This window comes from Catharus ustulatus, chromosome 1 (genome assembly GCF_009819885.2).
Source record: "Catharus ustulatus isolate bCatUst1 chromosome 1, bCatUst1.pri.v2, whole genome shotgun sequence".
Classification (NCBI taxonomy): Eukaryota; Metazoa; Chordata; class Aves; order Passeriformes; family Turdidae; genus Catharus; species Catharus ustulatus.
Genome location: NC_046221.1, coordinates 93,526,417 through 93,545,431, shown reverse-complemented (window position 1 = coordinate 93,545,431; position 19,015 = coordinate 93,526,417). Strand labels below are relative to the sequence as shown.

Sequence of the window (19,015 nt, the reverse complement as noted above, 5' to 3'; positions counted from 1 at the left end):
CTGAAGAGCAGTAGTCAGTATTACTTCTTTGGTGGATCTAAGAAAAAGCATTCCAAAAATTGAGAACTTCAAAGAAACCAGGGAACTAAAATATATTGTTTTATTTTTATATGTGGTGACAAACAACAGTGTGAAGCCCCACAAGGGAAGACAAATTAATCTGGGCCGCTCCACATTTTATGAGTGTTGTAGCTTCATCCTTACGTTGTAGGAAGGGAACCTTTGTTGTTTTGCCTTTTTCTTGTTACCTAAAAATGGAGTTTTGTGAACAGTGCCTTGAGCTGGAGCTTCAATTCTAAAACCTTGCTGAAACACCTGAAATGGAAATGATGAGGAAAATGGTTTTTTTCAAGCCATTTGTTTACACCTTAACTACAAAGTCCCTCATTTGACAGAACTGCAGCAGCCCCTACTCTTTTTCCCTTCCTTCTGCAGAGCTCGTAATGGGGTGCTATGGGAAAAGGCCAGGGCTTCTTCAGTGCATGCTGCCTTGCTTCTTTTCCCTGTCAGTGGCTCCCTTTGTGTTGGCAGCATTCATCCTTCACCAGTGCCTTGCCCACATCAGTGTTTTCTTTTAACCTTGCCCAAGTCTGTCTTCAGAGGCAGTTCCCAAGCTCACCATAGAGCTTGATTTACAGCATGAGACAGTAAGTGGTGCACATAAGAATTGCTCGTCTTCAATACTTCAACTCTTCTGAACTGGATCTGAAGTACAGATTTTGACTGATTTATGGTGTTATAGCTTATTGAAGCTGATATAGGGCCAAGAGCGCCTATTTTTTTCAGAAGCAGACTACCTATAGTCTTTATAAGGAAGCAAAACTGCAATACATTACTTTATAGTATTAACATTTTCTACCTAAGATTTCTCTTCTAGTGTTCTGTTTAGTAGATCTGCTCTTTGAACTTACAATTGAGTAAAATACCTACTCCATGCTTACAAATGTTCAGTCTTAATCCAGCACACTTCCTTATTGATCATCAGCCCCTTGACATGGAGACCACACAATCTTCTAGGTGCAGTGGGTTTCAGAAGATCAGAGAAATAAGCAGTGTAATAAAAACCTCCCAAAAGTTAGTTAATGCCAGCCAACACTGCAGGACATTCTGCTTATAAAAAATCTGGTGCTGTTTTTCAGGAGTGATTGCTGAGCATCCCACAGCAATGGCTATCCTTTAATAAGTACTGGCATCTCTCTTTTATTGCATGAACTCTTGAAAAGTGAGGCTGGACCTATAAACATCATTGCTGAAACCTGTGTGTTGGGAGTGTGTAACCCTGTGCCTAAGTAGCCTCTTTTTGCTCTCAGTTTTTCCTTTCACTGTCTGAAAAATGTTTTGTGTGTTCACACACCTCAAAAACGCAGCCATTAACTTCAAGAGGTCTGAGCCTGCTACGTCCAGTCAGAAAAGACAGCCACAGGAGGGAAGGTGTGTCAGTGGGTCACCTTTTGGTCCTCAAAAGAACAGTGACTGATGTAAAGCAGACTTAATGCTGTGACCTCAGGGCAGATTATATGTTAGCTATAGGTCTCTCTTGTGGTGGTAGTGGAGATAATTATTAAAACAATATTATTCTGATTAAAAAGCCTGGGAGAAGCCCTGGCGTGATTCAGTTTAGCGTAAGGTTCCAGAATTCAGAGCACTTTTTAATATTGAGTGCATGCTTCCTAATAATTTAGACATCAAATTAGAGAAATTTCAAGGCAGTTTCATAATTCATTGTATTTGCTTTATTACCACTGTTTCTTTAATGACACCTTCCTTCTATGGTAGCTATTATCATTATTATAATAACAGTATCAACAGAGACCTAGTCTGAGAATGCAAAACAAATGGCAAAACATCCTGTAAGAATATTTTAAAAATATTAATATCAATAAATCCAAAATTTCACTAAGACAAATATTGTTCTTTTCATAAAAATGGATAGAAATCATTTTACTAACTTCCTGTATTCCTGAGTGTTACAAATAGAGAATGGGAAAATAATTTTTTTTTTCTTGTTCCATCACTATTCAGCGTCATGCTTTAAGATTTGTCCTATGTAAACTTTTCTTTTAGTCTGTTGTGATTCTTGGTTTAGTTAAATGAACTTGTGGTATTTTCTGTATTGTTGTGATGGGAAAGTTCTGTGGGACCTTAGAAAGAGCAGGATACAAAGGCTGTGCAGGAGCAGAGATTTAGCATCCCACTACTTCATATGCTGACAGGAAAAACCTTGGTCCAGAAATTGTCAGAGGAATTGTCAGAGGAAAAAGAGGAAAGGTGTCCAACCAAAATTACAAGTAAGAAAAAAGCTGTACTGCAAATCAATATGCTGTCTTGGACACCAAAGTATTTTACTAACAGAGAGATTAAAAAAACGTTATGTTAAATGTTCTGCTAATACAAAACCTATAGGAAAGTAGACTCAAACCAATGGTTTGAGTGTGTGAGTTCTGGGTACAGCATTAGCCATTCTTCTTCACCTAATGCAGGCAGAGTGAGCTTTGAAGCAGAACTGATTTATATCCTAACAAGGCTTTAGATTGGGATCTGTCATCTTAGGAAGGAAAAGAAGGAAGGTGTCAGTGTTTTCAGAATATTTTAAAGGGTTCTCTTGATGCTGAGGGAAAATTTTCCTCCCACAATCGCTCCCCCCACCCCCCAACATTGGGATTTCTCTTTATATCGTCTATTTTTGGTGCAAGTTGCATGTATCCATTGGTCTGCACCTCCCCTCAGGGGAAAATGAAAGCAAACAACCCACAAAATTGTAGAGATGTGAGAAAATCATGATACTGTCAAGTAGCACTAGTGTCTGGGTCTAACAGAAAAGTTATTTTTTGGAAGAATTCAGCAGATCTGATGATAGCATCAGTTTAGCTGAGCAGATGACAAAATTTCTCCTCCAGCTATGTTACAATAGATTAGAAAGTTGCTCCTAACTTGAATAAGTAAATTAAAAATTAATAAAGAAGTGTTCATGCAAAATTAGGGTCAAATTAGTCTTATTGGCTTGAAAACATAAGATTGACTGCCTCATTTTACATTTTCTAAATTCCCATGATTTAGCTAAGAGACAAAGAAAGAGCTCTATCCTCTGCCTTATATTAGCAGACTAGTTGTGGAGAGTTAAAAATTCCAGGGAATAAGCAGCAGTTATGCTTCCACATGCTGATTTCAAGGAATTGTACATAGCAGGCTCCATTAAACAAAGGACAGAGACATTTCATGATAAAGCAGAAAACAGGGCTGTATGTAATATTCAAGTTTCTAACAGCTGCCAGGAGAATTCATGTGCTTTTTTAGTACAAGCTTCTCATGCATTTTGTCCTTAAGATGACAGAATCATAAGCAGAAGTTGTTCTCCTGGACTGATAAAAACCTTGGGAGATACAGCCTTTAGAGGTAAAATGTGAGTGTCACATAAATACAGTAATTTCACGAATACAAGCCGCACCAATTTGACCAAAATTTTGGTGGAAACCCGGAAGTGCGGCTAATATTCCGGGGCGGCTAATCTATTAACAAAATTCTAAAAGCTGCCAACACGGAAGTGAGAGCCCGCGGCAGCCCCAAGCCAAGCTGGAGCCCGGCCGGCCCCGGCTGAGGTGGGAAAGCCTGGCAGAGGCGGGGCCAGCAGTGTGGGGGGCAGGCGGCAGAGCCTGAGCCAGCAGGGCGGGGCAGGGAGGGCGGCAGAGCCTGAGCCAGCATGGCGGGGGAGCCCGGGAGAACTGGGGCTAGCAGTGCAGGGGAGCATGGCAGAAGCAGGAAGGCCGGCGGGTGGGGCTGCCTGGCAGCGGGGGAAGCCCAGCAGAATCGGGGCCAGCAGCGTGGGGGAGCCCGGCGGTGCGGGGGCCTGCAGTGCTGGCCAGGGCGAGGAAACGCGGCGGCGGTGCAGACGGGAGGGGGCGGCCGGCGAGCCTGGTGGCGGCGGCGGCAGCCCTGCCGGCGGGGCGAGCGAAAGCGCCGCTCGGCGAGCCAAAGCGGCGCTCGCGAAAGAAGCGCCGCTCGGCGAGCCAAAGCGCTGCTCGCGAAAGAAGCGCCGCTCGGCGAGCCAAAGCGCCGCTCGCGAAAGAAGCACCGCTCGCGAAAGAAAGAAGCGCCTCTCGCGAAAGAAAGAAGCGCCGCTCGCGAAAGAAGCGCCGCTCGCGAAAGCGCCGCGGGGCGGGGCGGGCGCGGCGCGGGGCGAGCGAAAGCGGCAGCGGGGCGAGCGAAAGCGGCAGCGGGGCGGTGCTGACGGGAGAGGGGGGCCAGCGAGCCCGGCGGCGGCGGCAGCACCACCCGGCCAGCCCCGCCGAGCCGTGGCGCTGAGCTGGGCCACCCGGCCCCGTCGGCAACCATGAGCGGGCCGAGCCTTCCTGGCCCCGCCCCGAGCCAGTAAAGCCCGCTATGCCGCGATCCTGTTACTAATTGGCCAATTTGTGAAAGCTGCGCACGGATTCTCGCGACGAACGAAAGTGTGGCTAATGTTCGGGGTGCGGCTTATCTATTGACAAAGACAGCAACATTGTCGAGGCACCGGGGGTGCGGCTTATAATCCGTGCGGCTTGTATTCGTGAAACTACTGTACATACTTTTAGGGGTGATTCTGTTGTTCTCAGAGAAATCTCTGTGGGCTCATGTCATCCAGCACTCTGGAGGTGCAGTTTGAATGCTACTTCCATAAGGTGTGTGAGGTCCTCTGCCTTTTTGAGAAAGGCTCCCCAGTCATCTTTAATATTGCTGGTTTTATAGTTTGAAAAGTCATCCTGAAATTATTACCTCTGCTGAGAGTATGGCATGGGCACATGGAAGAAAAAAAAAGGATGGACAGAAAAACATACCCTCCCCGGCTCAAAAAGGAAATCTCTTAATAGCAAACAGTACATTAAATGTGTCTTTCCTGGAGCTTATTTGAATTCTTAGATAGCTATTAGTCCAAGAAGCTGTTAACTGAAATTTAATTGTACCTGTAATTAAAGTATTTAACTAAAAGTGAGTCAAACAACTGGCATATATAACTTGCCTGCTTTCATGCAACTCCCAAGAAATTTTTTAAAAGGCAAAGTATTCCTCATTATGATGTTTGAAAATGAGGAGCTGCTTCTTCAGAATGCACTGCTCATTTTATTTAGTACAGAGACTTCGATCTCCCCTCACTGTGTGTAAACAGAGCTTGAATTAGCTGCTCTAAAGAAGTGGGAGATGGGGCATCAAAGAGCCTTCTGTTCATTAAGATAAATACTGAATATGTGTTTCATGTTTGGTTTCAGTACAACATTCTGAATAGAGGATTAAGCAGTTGCTTCCCACAGTCTTAAACTATTGAGATGGTGTGGGAGAAGGAGGAGTATAAAAGGATTTAAGCTATTATGCAAAGAATTAGTGTTGAGAGAGTAAAAGGTCCCCCTACTACCCATTGAATTCTGCATGGATTTAGTTGTGTTGAGAGTGTAACATGGCTCTCTGTTTTGGACACAGAGAAAGTACATAATTAGATTGCAGGAGTCCATCTAAAGTTTCAATCTGGACACTGATCTTGTGAAATGGATTCTTGCCAGTTGATTATATACTTTCAAACCATATAATGTTCTTTTCAGGAAAAAAAACATAGTTTCATAAATGAGATTTTCTTTTTATATAATTCTTTTTGTTACATCTTAACTTTAGAAAGAAGCCTACATTATTTTTTTAGAAGTACCAATGACAACTGGGGACACAGATTCTACCCTTCTTGCTCTCAAATGCAGTCACCTTAGCTGCAGAAACAGTCATAGTCCACCCAGCTTTGTGTTGCCCAAACCAATTTTTATTACTTACGTTTTATAGATCAAGTTGTACTGGTCATGAGAGTCAGGGTGAAAGAGGGTTTTGCTATCCGTCCATGCCTTATGCCTTTTCTGTGAGTGTAGATGATAGATATTTTTATGAATTGGCTGGTAAGCCATTTACAGTGGTTTATTTGTAATTAAATGGATGACACTTTAGTAACAGTTATGACCAATATTGCAATTCTCTTATATCTAAGGAGCTCTTTTCTGTTGACACCAAGGAAATGTTAATGTATTAATTGTAATGTTCAAGTTCCCTGAGTGGCTTTTATACCACTAGTTCTGTTTTAAAAACTAATGTCTAGTTGCTGTCAGCCAACCCATAAGGATATTTTCCTCTTTTGGTTTTTTGGGTTTTTTTTAATATATATATATATATATATTTGTTTACTTCATTGTAGCTGATTAAGAATTACAGTAATTTCATGACTATAAGGTGCACCCTTTTGACTAACATTTTCCCTGAACCCGGAAGTGCGCCTTATAGTCCAGTGCGCCTTATGTGATCTACAAAGTTCAGAAATTTGCAAACCCGGAAGAGAGAGCAGCGAGCCACATAGGGAGCCGGCAGGGCCACGGCTGCCAAGTGGAGGCAGGGCTGCGCCCCAGCAGGCATAGCCCAGCCCCGTGCAGGCGGGGAGGAGCCCCGGCAGACATGCCCCGGCCCCGTGGAGGGGACACGGAGTGGCAGGCGGCAGAGCCCGGCCCCGGGGAGGGGGCACTCAGAGACGGCAGGCAGAGCCCAGCCCCGTGCAGATGGGGAGGAGCTCTGGCAGGTTTGCCGTGGCCCCCTGGAGGCAGGGAGGAGCCCCGGAAGGCTTGCCCCGGCCCCGTGCAGGCGGGGAGGAGCCCTGGCAGGCTTGTCCCGGCCTCATGGAGGTGAGGAGGAGCCCTGGCAGGCATGCCCCGGCCCCGGGGAGGGGGCACAGAGGGGCAGTGGGCATAGCCCGGCCCCGGGGAGGGGCACAGAGGGGCAGTGGGCATAGCCCGGCCCCGGGGAGGCGGCACGGAGGGGCGGCAGGCCTGCCCTGGCCCTGTCGGGTACAGGTGGGCCTGGGGCCCATGGCTGCCGGGTTGAGGTGGGGCCTTGGCCAGCAACCGTGCAGGGGGAGCTGGGGGCGGAGCCTCGCTGCAAAAAAAATCATGCGCCTTATAGTCCAGTGCGCCTTATATGATCTATACAGTTGCGAATTTTGCCGACTCCCGAGGGGTGTGCCTTATGGTCATGAAATTACTGTAAATATCTTTCTTCATATATTTTTTTCCTCTAGGCATCTGTAACTCCTCGCTCTGGGAAGCAGACAGTAGCTGGATTTGGTCTTACTTAGGGCAGCTATTCTTATAATTCAGGGGGCAAAACTCCCCAAGAATTGGTATATCTAATACTTTTTTTGATAAATGTAGAAGCTCTACCAAGGGATGACCAATCAAGTTGATTATATTTTCTTATTTTTATTTTCTTTTCTTGTTTTGTAGTTACAACATTTCAGAGTTGCCCTTTGGGGCAAGGAGTTGGATCATCTTAAGAATATTTCATTTTCATGTTTGCAACATTCTGTTTAAAACAGGAGCGCTCGAGTATAGCACTACAATACATGTTAAAATGTTAGAATACATTTTTTAATGTGATTTAAAGCTGAAGCACTCAAATTTTCACAAAATTACAAAGTTCATCCTCAAGAGATTTTTAGTGGGAAGATAACACTAAATAGGTGACAGACCTAAGTCAGAGATATCCAGTTCTGTGCAAAAAAGAGCACCAAAAGAAGCTTGGAATTTAATCTTAATGTACGCTTCTTGGAGGAAGTGAAGGAAGGACTGCAAATGTTTGACAGGATTTCCAGGTCCCATGGCTTCATTAGCACATTGACTCACTTGTCCTGGTGATCTGTCTCATTTGGGATTCAGTAGAAGGTGGCTACATCTTGGTTTCACTCCCTGCTGATTGGTTTGCTGAGATTTCAGCTCATTATTTCTCTGCCTCATTGCTATCTGTTAGGTGATGCTGATGAATAGTGAATCACATTGATCTTTTTCTTATCCAAAGATATATGTGAGATTGGATTTACTGGAGTGGTAGAGAATTTGTCGCGCTTAAATCTCAATTTCTGTAGCTTTTTCACACCGAGTTAGAACAATAGCTGTATATTTGTTTTATGTCTCTCTTCTTCCTTATCTCCAGTATTTAGCTTCTCATAATAAGAGAGATAAGAAATGTATTTGAATGCAGATCACAGAGGTTTCTGAGTACAGCCTGAAAACCTTAAACACCAAGCTTTCATTCTGGAGGCTCATTTCCAGTCTCTGCTTTATCCTAGTCTCTTTATTCAAAATATTTTATAGGTGTTGACATACACTTATTTGTCTCCAGCTCTTTCAGGAAGAACTAACATTTGAACATTTCGGCTGCTGAAATCCTGGTTCTTTCAGAGAGTAGATGATATGCTATTACATATGTGCCATTATGTAATGCAAAACCAGGTCCCTGCTAGCTCAGAATAATTCTTCACTGAATACTTATTGGACATCTGTATATCTCAGAATTACCTGATTAGATAAAATTCCACTGGAAAAATAAAATCTATTCTATTCTGCAAAGAACAAGCAGCTAACAAGACAGAAGTAATGCAAATAAAAAATGTTATTACCAGGCAAGACAAGCAGTGCATTTACTACACCATGATGACAATTGTGAATAGTTTGAATGCACACAGTTTGTACCCTCTTGTAAGTGTGGCATAACTTCTCTTCCATATGACTTAATTGTCCCACAGTCTTAGTGGAGAAGCATTTGCACGCATTCGATTCCTATGGAAGAGCTAACATTATAAATTTATCTGTGGGTTATCCAGTGCAGTGGCACTCTCAATTTTCCATCCTTGAACAGTATTAGTTTCCATAACAATACCCAGACTGGGGTGTAAGTTGGAATGGCAGGTCTCAGTTGGTTCTGACATATCAGAATTCTGTAGCGTGCAAACATGCATCGGCAATATAAGGTGTAACAGCATCTCCACAGGTTTGCTAGAATACTTTGCCAAGGAGGTTTGTACACAAAAGTACAAGCTTGCTTTGTCAATCTCTTCTGCTCAAGAAGTTTACCACTTTAAAATTATATGGCATTCATTGAGGCAACAATTTGTGGGAAAAAATCTGGTGCTACTGGGAAGAAGAATTAATTAAGTGATCATATCTGGCTTAATGCAATGTCAAAAAAACCACATGGAGACAAAATAATAAGGGGCATATTAATCCACACAAATGCAGAAGTTTCCCTTTTAACAGAAAAGTCCTTACAGTTCTGCTATGGGAACAAGTAACTGATGAGTGCAGATGGTGAACTGTGAGCATTCTTTGTGCTGAATGTGTTCCTACACACATTACACACATAAATACAGTGGATTGTATTAGATAGACTTCATCTGATGTAACTTAGACATGGGATTAATTCTGATCCAAATTACAGAATGCATTAATTGTTCTAATTTTAAAATAGCAACTAGATGAAACTCACCTTAATGAAATAATGCAACAGTAAGGAATAAAATCCCTAAACTGAGAAGGAGTCGGGGCACCCAAGTCCTTCCTAGCACCTTTTTGAAGTGAAGTATCAATGATTTTTCCAAATTGTAAGTCTTACAAAAGGCTTGTGATATGTTACTACTTTGATTCTCAAACAGAGATTTGTTCTGGTTTTTATTTTTTCTTGCTTACATTCTTGTCCATAGAAGGGAGATGAGGTAAACGCTGTAATACACAGTATGGATTATGTTGTTGAACAAAATAAAAATCAATCACAGTGATTTTCTGAATATATCCCTTTTTCTGTCAGAATAAATGTCAGATTGTTGGCAGTTTTTCCACAAGGTTTTCTGTGACATCAGACCTAATTACCACCTATTCTGCTACTTAAAAATATGGAACCCTGGCAAAACAGCTTCCTTTCTCCAGTCACGGGGCAGGAAAGCAACTGCAGGCTATTGCATTGGATTTGTCAGAATAAATAATTAGAAGGCTCATCAGCTTCTCACTAATGAACAAGGAAATGTGATTAAAAACTTTAAAGGAGAATAGCTGAAAACAATATAGAAATGATAGCAGGATGATTGCTCTGAATGAGTGACTGAAACTTCTGAATAAGAGATTTCTTCAACCAGGCACAAGGACAGTAGTTTAATCTTCTATTAAAAGATTCCTGTCAGTTTGGAAAAGCTCTGAATCAGGAGATTAGACACATCTCAGAAGCTGACAAGGCAGTCACTTCTCTTAAGACAGCTACTTTCTGGCAAATGCTTAGAAATAACTTTTTTTGTATGTGGTTTTGGTTTTCTTTTTTGCTATTTCAAGACTCTTAGCTTCTACCCAACAATGACTAGGACATTTCTGACTACTCAATCTTTTATTCTCAGAGAATACAAATCATCTTTCAGACCAAAATGTTCTAGAGATGCTTGCCAAGTTTACTGTGGGTAACATCTAGAAATTGTACTGATTAGCTTCTGGCACGATTCCTTGCAAGTGCTTTGCATGTTAGTATCTCATTAAATACCTTATTCTCTTTATTATTCTTCAGCATCAAATAAAATGTACTTCCACCTTATATCTAATCTGTTACTAAGCTTTTAATGTATGCTCTCCCCCAGTTTATCTAAATGAGATAGCACATAATAGAGAAACTCAAAATCAAAAAAAAAAAAGGAATTAACAGATGCTGCAGGAGTTCTTCTGCATGTCAGGAAAAATATATCATTTTTTGTTTTTATATACATTCATAAATGATACTGTCCTTTTATGAATAAAGGCACAGAATTCAACAAGATTATAAAATCTCAATTCAAGTGTGGAACTTCCCAGATACTCAGATATAAAAATAATATGCACAAAAATAAGTGTGAGATTCATAGTTACAAAGATTGATTTAAAAAGGTATAATAAAATGTGAAACATGCTCATGGGCTTCAAATACGATACTCAGCATTGCAGAAAATACTCTGGGTCTAAATCCCAGAAAGAAAAACGCTCTTCTACTTCAAGAGGTCTTTGGTGATTCTTTACCTGTTTTTGTTCATTCCACGTGATTTAGACCCACCATGGTGCAGTGTATAGTGTGCATAATAGAAGCCGCTTCAATAGGGACATCTAGCAAAGACACCACCTCTCCTCAAAGAGCAGAAATGTTGAAAAGATCTTCATCTGTCAGGAATTCTCTGCATTTCTCTCTTCCAAACTGCAGTGAAGAAAAAAAAAAAAAAAAAAAGTATCTTTCGTCTTTATGGGTTTTTTTTTTCTTTTTTGAAAACTTGTCTGTAAAGTTTCTTCTACAGAAAGAAGTCTTGGAAGAATAATTCTTCACTATTCAAGTAAATTCCTTATAAAATGACATTTTAATTTTGTTATTTGTTATTACATTTTTATTTTATCTCAGACATAACAGTTTGCTTTCTATGCTGTGTTCCTATGATCTCCAGAATCAGATCTGTATAAAAACTTGTTTTTCAATTTATTTGTACCGGAATATCTTAGTTTTATGTACAGACTGGGACTGTATTTTGTAATCTTCTAATTCCTGTAAACCATTTCAGTGAAACTTTAGCTTTCTACAGTAGATTAACTATAGATAAATCCTTGATGTGACAGTACTTCTGAAACTTCTACATGAGGAAAGAAACATTTGAAAATTGTATATGCATTTAAAGAAACACAAAACTACCAATTTTGTGCTAATTGCCTCACACTATGCCATTCTGAAAAAGCATCCTTTTTTAACATGGCCATAAAAATAATGCACCTGACATGTATGTGCACTTTTCTTTTCTAGGTGGAATGGAGAAAATAAAACAGCATACATTTGCATTAGCTCATTACACCTATACTGTGCTGTCTAACTTAAAATATGCCAACGGGGCTCCTGTAGTACGTATTTACAGTGATACAGATTTCAGCAATCCTGATGTCCAAGGTCCAATCATTAATTTTAATGTGCTCGATGAAAATGGAGACGTGCTTGGCTTTTCACAGGTATGTTTTTCTCTTGTCTTAACTTGAGTTTATGGTTATATTTTAAGCATGTTCACAATGAATTCTTTGTCCTAAAAGAAATCTGGTATTCACAGTAGTCCTTTCTGAGGTTTTGGGTTTGTTTCTTCATAGCTCTGCACTGTCTATACACACTATTTTTAAAGCAGTAGAAAGAGAATCCAATAAAGAGTGCTAGCACAATATAAAATACCTAATAGCCAGAGGCAATATCTTTCAGATTTATTACTCCACAAATAGGAAGTTTGGAAGTGGGCTGTTTGAACAAGATACATTGACTAGGCAGTTTGATTTTTTTGCTGGCTTCCTTCTCTAGAGTACTCAAGATTGGGAATTGAAGAACAAGTCTGGAAAAGCTGATAAAGAGACTGCCTTGGAGCTTTGACCTACAAGTGAAATTAGATCTCAGAATATTGCAGTCACCAATGAAAGAGGAGTTCTCTTTTCCCTTCAACTGTAACAAAAAATTAAATTCTTGTAATATTCCTGAGGAACCATGGAATAGAGTTGAATGATCAGTGTAAAGAGTGAGGTTCAAGCTCAAGAAATCCTTAAACACTGTCTTTCTCAGCAGTTTTTTGTAGCTTTTATCCATCAGGTATACCAAATATCTTTAAGATGAAGCTTCATTAGGTGTTTCAGCAGAGGGTGGCCATAATTGTGTGTGTGACTGTGCACCATGTAGGCAGTGGGTGTCAAGGGTGACATAGATAGGGGACAGTAGCTCACTTGCTCATCAGCAGAAGGCAGAAAAACCACAGTGTTCTTGTTTTGCTTGCTTCTTCTTTTTCCTTGGCTTCCTGAGAGAATAAGATAGTGAGGGGAACATGGAAATATGTCTATAAGAATACAAGAAGTGGTCTATTTCTCACAAGGGAGAACAAAAGTGAAGCTCTTGTTTCGTAGCCTGCAGATGTGGAGTTTAACATTTTTGTAAGGCATTTACCTGATAAACACGGGATTACCAAATACAGAGTACTCAATAAACTCTTCTTCACATATTTTTTTAGACAATTCTACCAATTAATGGCAAATGTTCACCATATTTCATTTCAAAGCAATCCACATTTTAGGAATTAACTAGTCATTTATGTAGCCTTCAATATGTGTGACAATCAGAAAAGATTGGAGATAGTAACACAGCTGAGTTTGTAAAACTCCCCAAACGTTTCAGTATTGATTCTGTTCTTTGATTAAAATCGAAACTTTTATTCTGATTTCTGATTTTCACAATTTCTTAGTAAAATTGGCTGATCCATGTTTCACTTTTTAAAACTGTACCCTCAGATTAAAAATTCTTTCACAGTCTTATGAATCCATGTGCCTGTTTGCTGCAGTGGCTGCTCATAGAAAGCTTCTTTATTGATCTGTATCATCTGGTTTGTGCTGTTCACCAGATTCTGAACATTTCTAGCGTATGTGGAATAAAGAGCTATAAAATTTTCAAGCGCATCCCATTCTCATCTGCAGTGCCTGTTAGACTACTTCATTTAATTAAAATAATGTGCAATTTAATGACTTTTAGAAATTAACAAACACTATTCTTTCCAAAGCTACAGTATGTGTGATATATGTATAATTGGCTTCTTTATGGAATGAAATTCTTTCATAGACACCTTATAGAAGTTATGGGGGAGAAAAACCTTTGCTGCTTCTTGTTTATGATTATAAAGAAAATAAATATAACAGAAAGTAAGTTTCATCAAACTGACAATGTAGTCTCTTCATACCTGCATGCATGTCTAAATTTATATAAATTTATTCAAATCAAAGTTAAATCCAATACTTTTGTTAATTGTTTGGAAGTGGAATAGTTTCCTCTGCTTTGGTCATGTCTATGAACTGCACATTCATGTGGATTCACTGGGCAGTCTCCAAATGCAATGCAATGGAGTCAGCAGAACACAGTTTCAGAAGGCTCCTAGAAAACATTTTGGGGAATTTTTTATGAAGGGAAAAATGAATGGCATTTTTGTCTGACATACCTTCTACTAGTGGACCAGTTAACCATACCAGTTAATTACTCAGGTTATCTTTGGGTGTTAAAAGAGAAATGACAGAATGTCCTATTCCTTTATGGATGATATCCCATCTATAATAAATTATTTATAACCAGGCATAAAAACAGTTCTATTTGCCTTTCTGACAGGCAATTGTTCTGTGCCCATTGCCTCTTACAGGGCACAGTGACTGGACATTAACATTTGGTAGCTTGAAAAGGATGATATGGCAAACTGATTCCAGAGAAAATATTGTGAGGAGGCTTGGAGCAGTTTATTTGTTGAGATTGGCAAGAAAGACTTCGTAAGTAGACACTGTCTTCAGAGGATACCAAGCTTACGTTTAAGCCTCAAGATTTGCATAATTGGCATGATATTCAAAACTCTGAACTAAGCCCAATATGTTTAGGATGTGAAAGGCGTGTAGTGAAATACATGACATGTAATACCACTCTGAAAAATGAAAACAGAGAAAATATGATGTCTTTCGTCTGTGTAGCAATGGAGAAAAAAGTTATTCTTACCTGTTCATGTGGTTGAAATCCATTCCTCAGTGTTATCAGCTTAATTACCAGAGCTAACAAGATTCTGCCAGTAAACACAAACATTCTTGAATTACATACATAGGGTCAATTGTACCAAGAGGAAATAACCACAATCTCAGGTTCATCTTAGAGTAAAACCTTCATTGCAGCACTGAAGAGCAAATGAAGACATTTCATTAAAGAGAAACAAATAACCACATCATGATTGCACTCTCAGAGATGGCAGCAATTTTTACAGCTTCCTGTCCCAATATAGATGATATAGACTATTTGGATGTTAGGAAGTTATAGGGTGGGGAGTGAAATAATTACTCAAGTTAGTTGAATTGCTATTGCTTTTTTGTTCAAATGTTTCTTTGTGACTGTTGAAGGGTAATAGTGTCTTAGAATATTATACTTGGAATAAACTTGTGTTATATACTATATGTAGTATTGGTTTAATTGACAGTTTAATTACTGGTTTAGGGTTTTTTGCTCTAAATGGTAATTAAAACAAAAAGAGGGACTTGTGAACTCCAAACAACAAAAGCCACTCAAAAGCTTTGGTTTTAATTTAGATTTTTCATGAAACATTTCTTTATCTAGAAATAAAACTACTACAGTTTTGAAATTCCCATAAGCCTCTCATCTTTGAGCACTAAAACTGCATTAAATTTCCTCCTTTGAGCTGCACCAAATACTTGCCATGAAAATTATTTCCTTCAGTAAAGCTGTCTCATAGACTACTGTTGGTAGTAATTTGTTCTTGAAATCACTTGGGAGGACAGCTGTATTCTTTTCACACCAGATGCCTGTCCTCTGCAGTAGCACCTCTGTCATTTTGTTAAGTGTTTATTTGCACTACAGCATCAAAAAGCCCCTGTTATGAACAGGGGTTGAATTATGATGAGTGCTTGACAGGCCCAGGACATAAAGATGGCCTTTTTGCCAAATAGCTTCTTCATATATACTTGTCTAGTCAAGAATGGATAATTGCCCAGCATTATAGTTTTTGCTGCTAATGAAGTGTGGACAGGTGACAGACTGGTAATTTGGAAAGGTGCGAGAGTGCAGGGGTAGAGATGAAGGACCTCTGCAGGATAGAAGCAGAAGAGTTGACATTAAAGCAGCAGACTGTCAATCTTCTGCTTCCTTGTGAGGCTACCAGAAAAAGAGAAGCAATCAGCCCTAGACTTTGAAGAGGGCTTGTGATGTAACAAAAGATGGTGTTACAGATATATACCTGGTGCTGAGCTAATGCAGCAAACTCTTCACACAGAGAATCATTAACTCATTTATTAACAGTGAATGTCTGCAGCCTTCAGCATATATGAATGCCCTGTGTTCTGTCATCCCCAAGTCTTTTCCAGCCTTTCGAGCACTGGCAGCAATGACTCAGCTTCAGTTTACATCCTTGCCATTTTTTTTTTTAGCAAAGACTTGCATAGGACTCTATGAAGTCCAACCTGATTTGAATGTCACATAGATGGAACAGTCATAAAAGAAAACATAGATTTGAAATGACAGTAACACACAAAAATGTGGATTTCTTATAAACTGCATCAAAGTGCAAAGGTTGTTGTATGTTCTCTTCACATTTGCAGATGTGAAAAACCGTCACCATCTCTGCTCTGGGAGACCTTATGCTAATATAATTTATAAAATTTTCTCTTTTGTTTTGCTAGAGAGACAAGACCTGTGAAATTCTTTCTGTATATTCAGTAGATAATTGCAGAGTGATTTGATAATCCCTTCACATTTTATTCTATAAAATCAGTTTGGAAGCTGGAAAAAGGGAAAGAGGTAGGAGACACAGATGGCTAGATGGAATTTTCCTGAAACATTTGTTGAATTGTATGCACTGGAGAGCTCTTACCCAGCCACAACTTTCAGTTCAGTATTATGCCAGTAGTGAAAAATAGCCCTTCCCTTATCAAATTTTTTTGTTTTTCCACTCTGATCTTCTGAGACAATATTTTTTTCTCCTCCTGTGTGTAATGGAGCCAGTAATGGGCTTTAAAAAGTGAGCAAACCATCATGGCTGTCTACTGAAAAATCACCATCGTTTCACATTTCAGCTGTGGATTACCAGCATCCATCCCTACTCTGCTTTTTCACACTTGCCTCCTTAACTTGGAACCTGAACCTAAGCACAAGTAACTTGCTGTGATCAGCTTGCCTGCAAAAGTTCCCTTAGTGTGCATATATGCTTGCCATGTCCCCTAAAGATCCTGTCAGGAAGGGAATGAGCATCAGTCCATTAGCAGTTTCAGCCTTCTTGCCTACCACTTCACACTTGTGTGTGATAGACAAACTGCTATAACAGGAATAGCTGCCAAAGAAAGAGAATGTAAACATTTTGGTTTGCCTAAGGAAGGCTCTTCTGCAGTGTTGAATATGAATGAGCTTTGCCTCTCAAGACTGAGAACCCTGCTCACATAGATTATAATCAGTTTTGCCTAGGAGCCTACATTAGCGTGTCCTGGCTCACCCTCATCAATCCAGATAGAGTGAAGGGAGTTCTAGACTTTGACTTGAGTTTCTTCACCGATTTCTCAAATAAAAGCAAAAAAAAAAAAAAAAAAATTCTCAAGAGTTTTTAGTGTGCATCCCTTCAGTTTAAATCTATAAAACTGCTTGATGTCTGCTTTTATTATGGCATGTGCCCACTGTCTCACTCACTTTCCTCCATCTCAGCCACCCTTGAATTAATGTAATGCAAGGATTGGCTTGATGACCCACTGCTGGGTTTTTCCTTTTCTCCCTTGCTTCCTATCATTCTGAAGTGAAGACCAGGGTCTTCCATTAGAATGTGTGGCCTCAAATCAGTTACATCCAACCACTCACTGTGACACCTTCTGTACTCTGGTAGCCTCTTTCTGCTAGCAGTATATGTTAGGAGTATAATCTTTAGTTCCAGATCAAAAAAAATATTCTGAGTTGGAACAGACCCACAGGGATCATCAGGTCCAGCCCTAAGTAAATGGCCTATACAGGGATAAAACTCAAAACTCTGACGTTTGCTTGGACAAGAAGCATGAAACAGTGTTGTATGGACGAGGTGTGACAAGTGTATGCAGGTAGAAGTTACTCCATCTGCTTGTATTTGGACAGGTCTGCAGACAAAAGTAACATGGGACAAAGTGGTGTGAGGCAGGATGGGAAATGCACAAAAAAGTAGCTGCTCTAGGTAAATATCATGGTGATAGCCAGTTCTGAAAGTGCTTTCATACTGTTAAGTACTCTTTCTTTGCTTTCATTTCACAATATTCTCTTTCAAAAGTTTCCTTTTTCTGTAGTAATATCTTAAGGAATTGTTTAGCTGGACTTAGATTAGTAACCAGGACCTGTCAACAGCCAGGTGAAATGCCCTCCTTCTGCTGTAGGTTTTCAGTGTCACCTTGAGGGATTCAATGTCTTTTCTTCCCAATTCACTCTCACCTCACAGGAGTGGAGAGAAATACGTTAAATACTGTCAAAGCTTCAGATATCAAGTCTCGGATACATTTGTACATACGCACCACTGGTTCAATACATATTCATATCACTGCTTATCGTTACCTGATGAAAGGGACAAGGCTATACCTGAAGTGGATGCATTCATCAAAATAATTGCTGTTTGTGTCTTAGATGGTATTTTAAGTTTCACTAGAAGTTCATCTCCATCCCACTGCACACATGGTATATAGGTGCAGAATTAGAGCAATGACAACATGTGAATTACAGGAGTGAAAAAAAGAAAAGAGCTACAGCATTTCCCATGCACAGGAAGTTGATACCAGGTCAATTGGATCAGATGACCAGAGCATGGTACTACTTGTTATTAGTTGTCTGGAAATTCATACCACATCCCTGCAGGAGAAAGTAGGCAATGAGGGGGGAACCTCCTTTTACATTTAACCTATTTGAAATAAATCTTCATAGAAAGACAAAGACATCTTTGTTGCTCTTCATATTTAATCCTTTTAGAGTTTTTTCCCCATCTGTTTCTTTTTACTTCCATGTAAAACAATCATTCCGTTTTGTAAGTGCAGCATTTTTTCATCTAGGCCACAGAAAATGGAAATCCAGCGTTTTTTAATTCCAGCTAAGAATGGCTTTGCAGTAATGGTCATATGACTCTGAGCTAGTTACAGTAATGCTTTTAGAAGCACAACCACTCATTATATTAATTTTGATGACTCAGGGAAAGAAAAATGTTCTCTAACTTGCTTAATGGGATTTTTGGCCATCTTCCCAATAGCTACCTAAAAATTGCTGAGGTGATTACTCACTATTGATTTTAGCTATGGATTTAGCTATTGATTTCAGGAAGCCAGTAATGGCAGATGGACCAGCACAATAGAATGCAAACAAGATTATAAGAACAAAAAGATTGTTGTGAAGATTCCTGTTCAACATGTACTGATTTCCTTGGTTCCAATTAGTTTCCAATTGTCCTGTGGATGTCTTGGACCAGGGAGATAGCAGCAATGCAGTAAAACACATTGGCATGTCAATAAATGGCACCTTGTTCAATCAAACTGGCAAGAAATCATTACAGTCTGGATCTTTGCTTTTGTGACATGGCACTGGGAGCTCAGACAGCCTTTGCTAAAGGAGCTCACAATATAGGAGGCAGCTTTGTTGATCTAGGTCTGAACATAATCATCATTGT

The 19,015-nt window shown here is 39.9% G+C and overlaps 1 protein-coding gene across 1 annotated transcript in view; it reads left to right on the top strand.

The window, feature by feature from the left end:
- MOCOS (molybdenum cofactor sulfurase) overlaps window positions 1–19,015 on the top strand; it is a 220,706-nt gene that overhangs the window by 157,667 nt on the left and 44,024 nt on the right. The window contains exon 6 of the mRNA XM_033076845.1: window positions 11,617–11,816. Within this exon, the coding sequence (XP_032932736.1) occupies window positions 11,617–11,816 (200 nt within the window). The remainder of the gene's footprint in view (window positions 1–11,616; window positions 11,817–19,015) is intronic.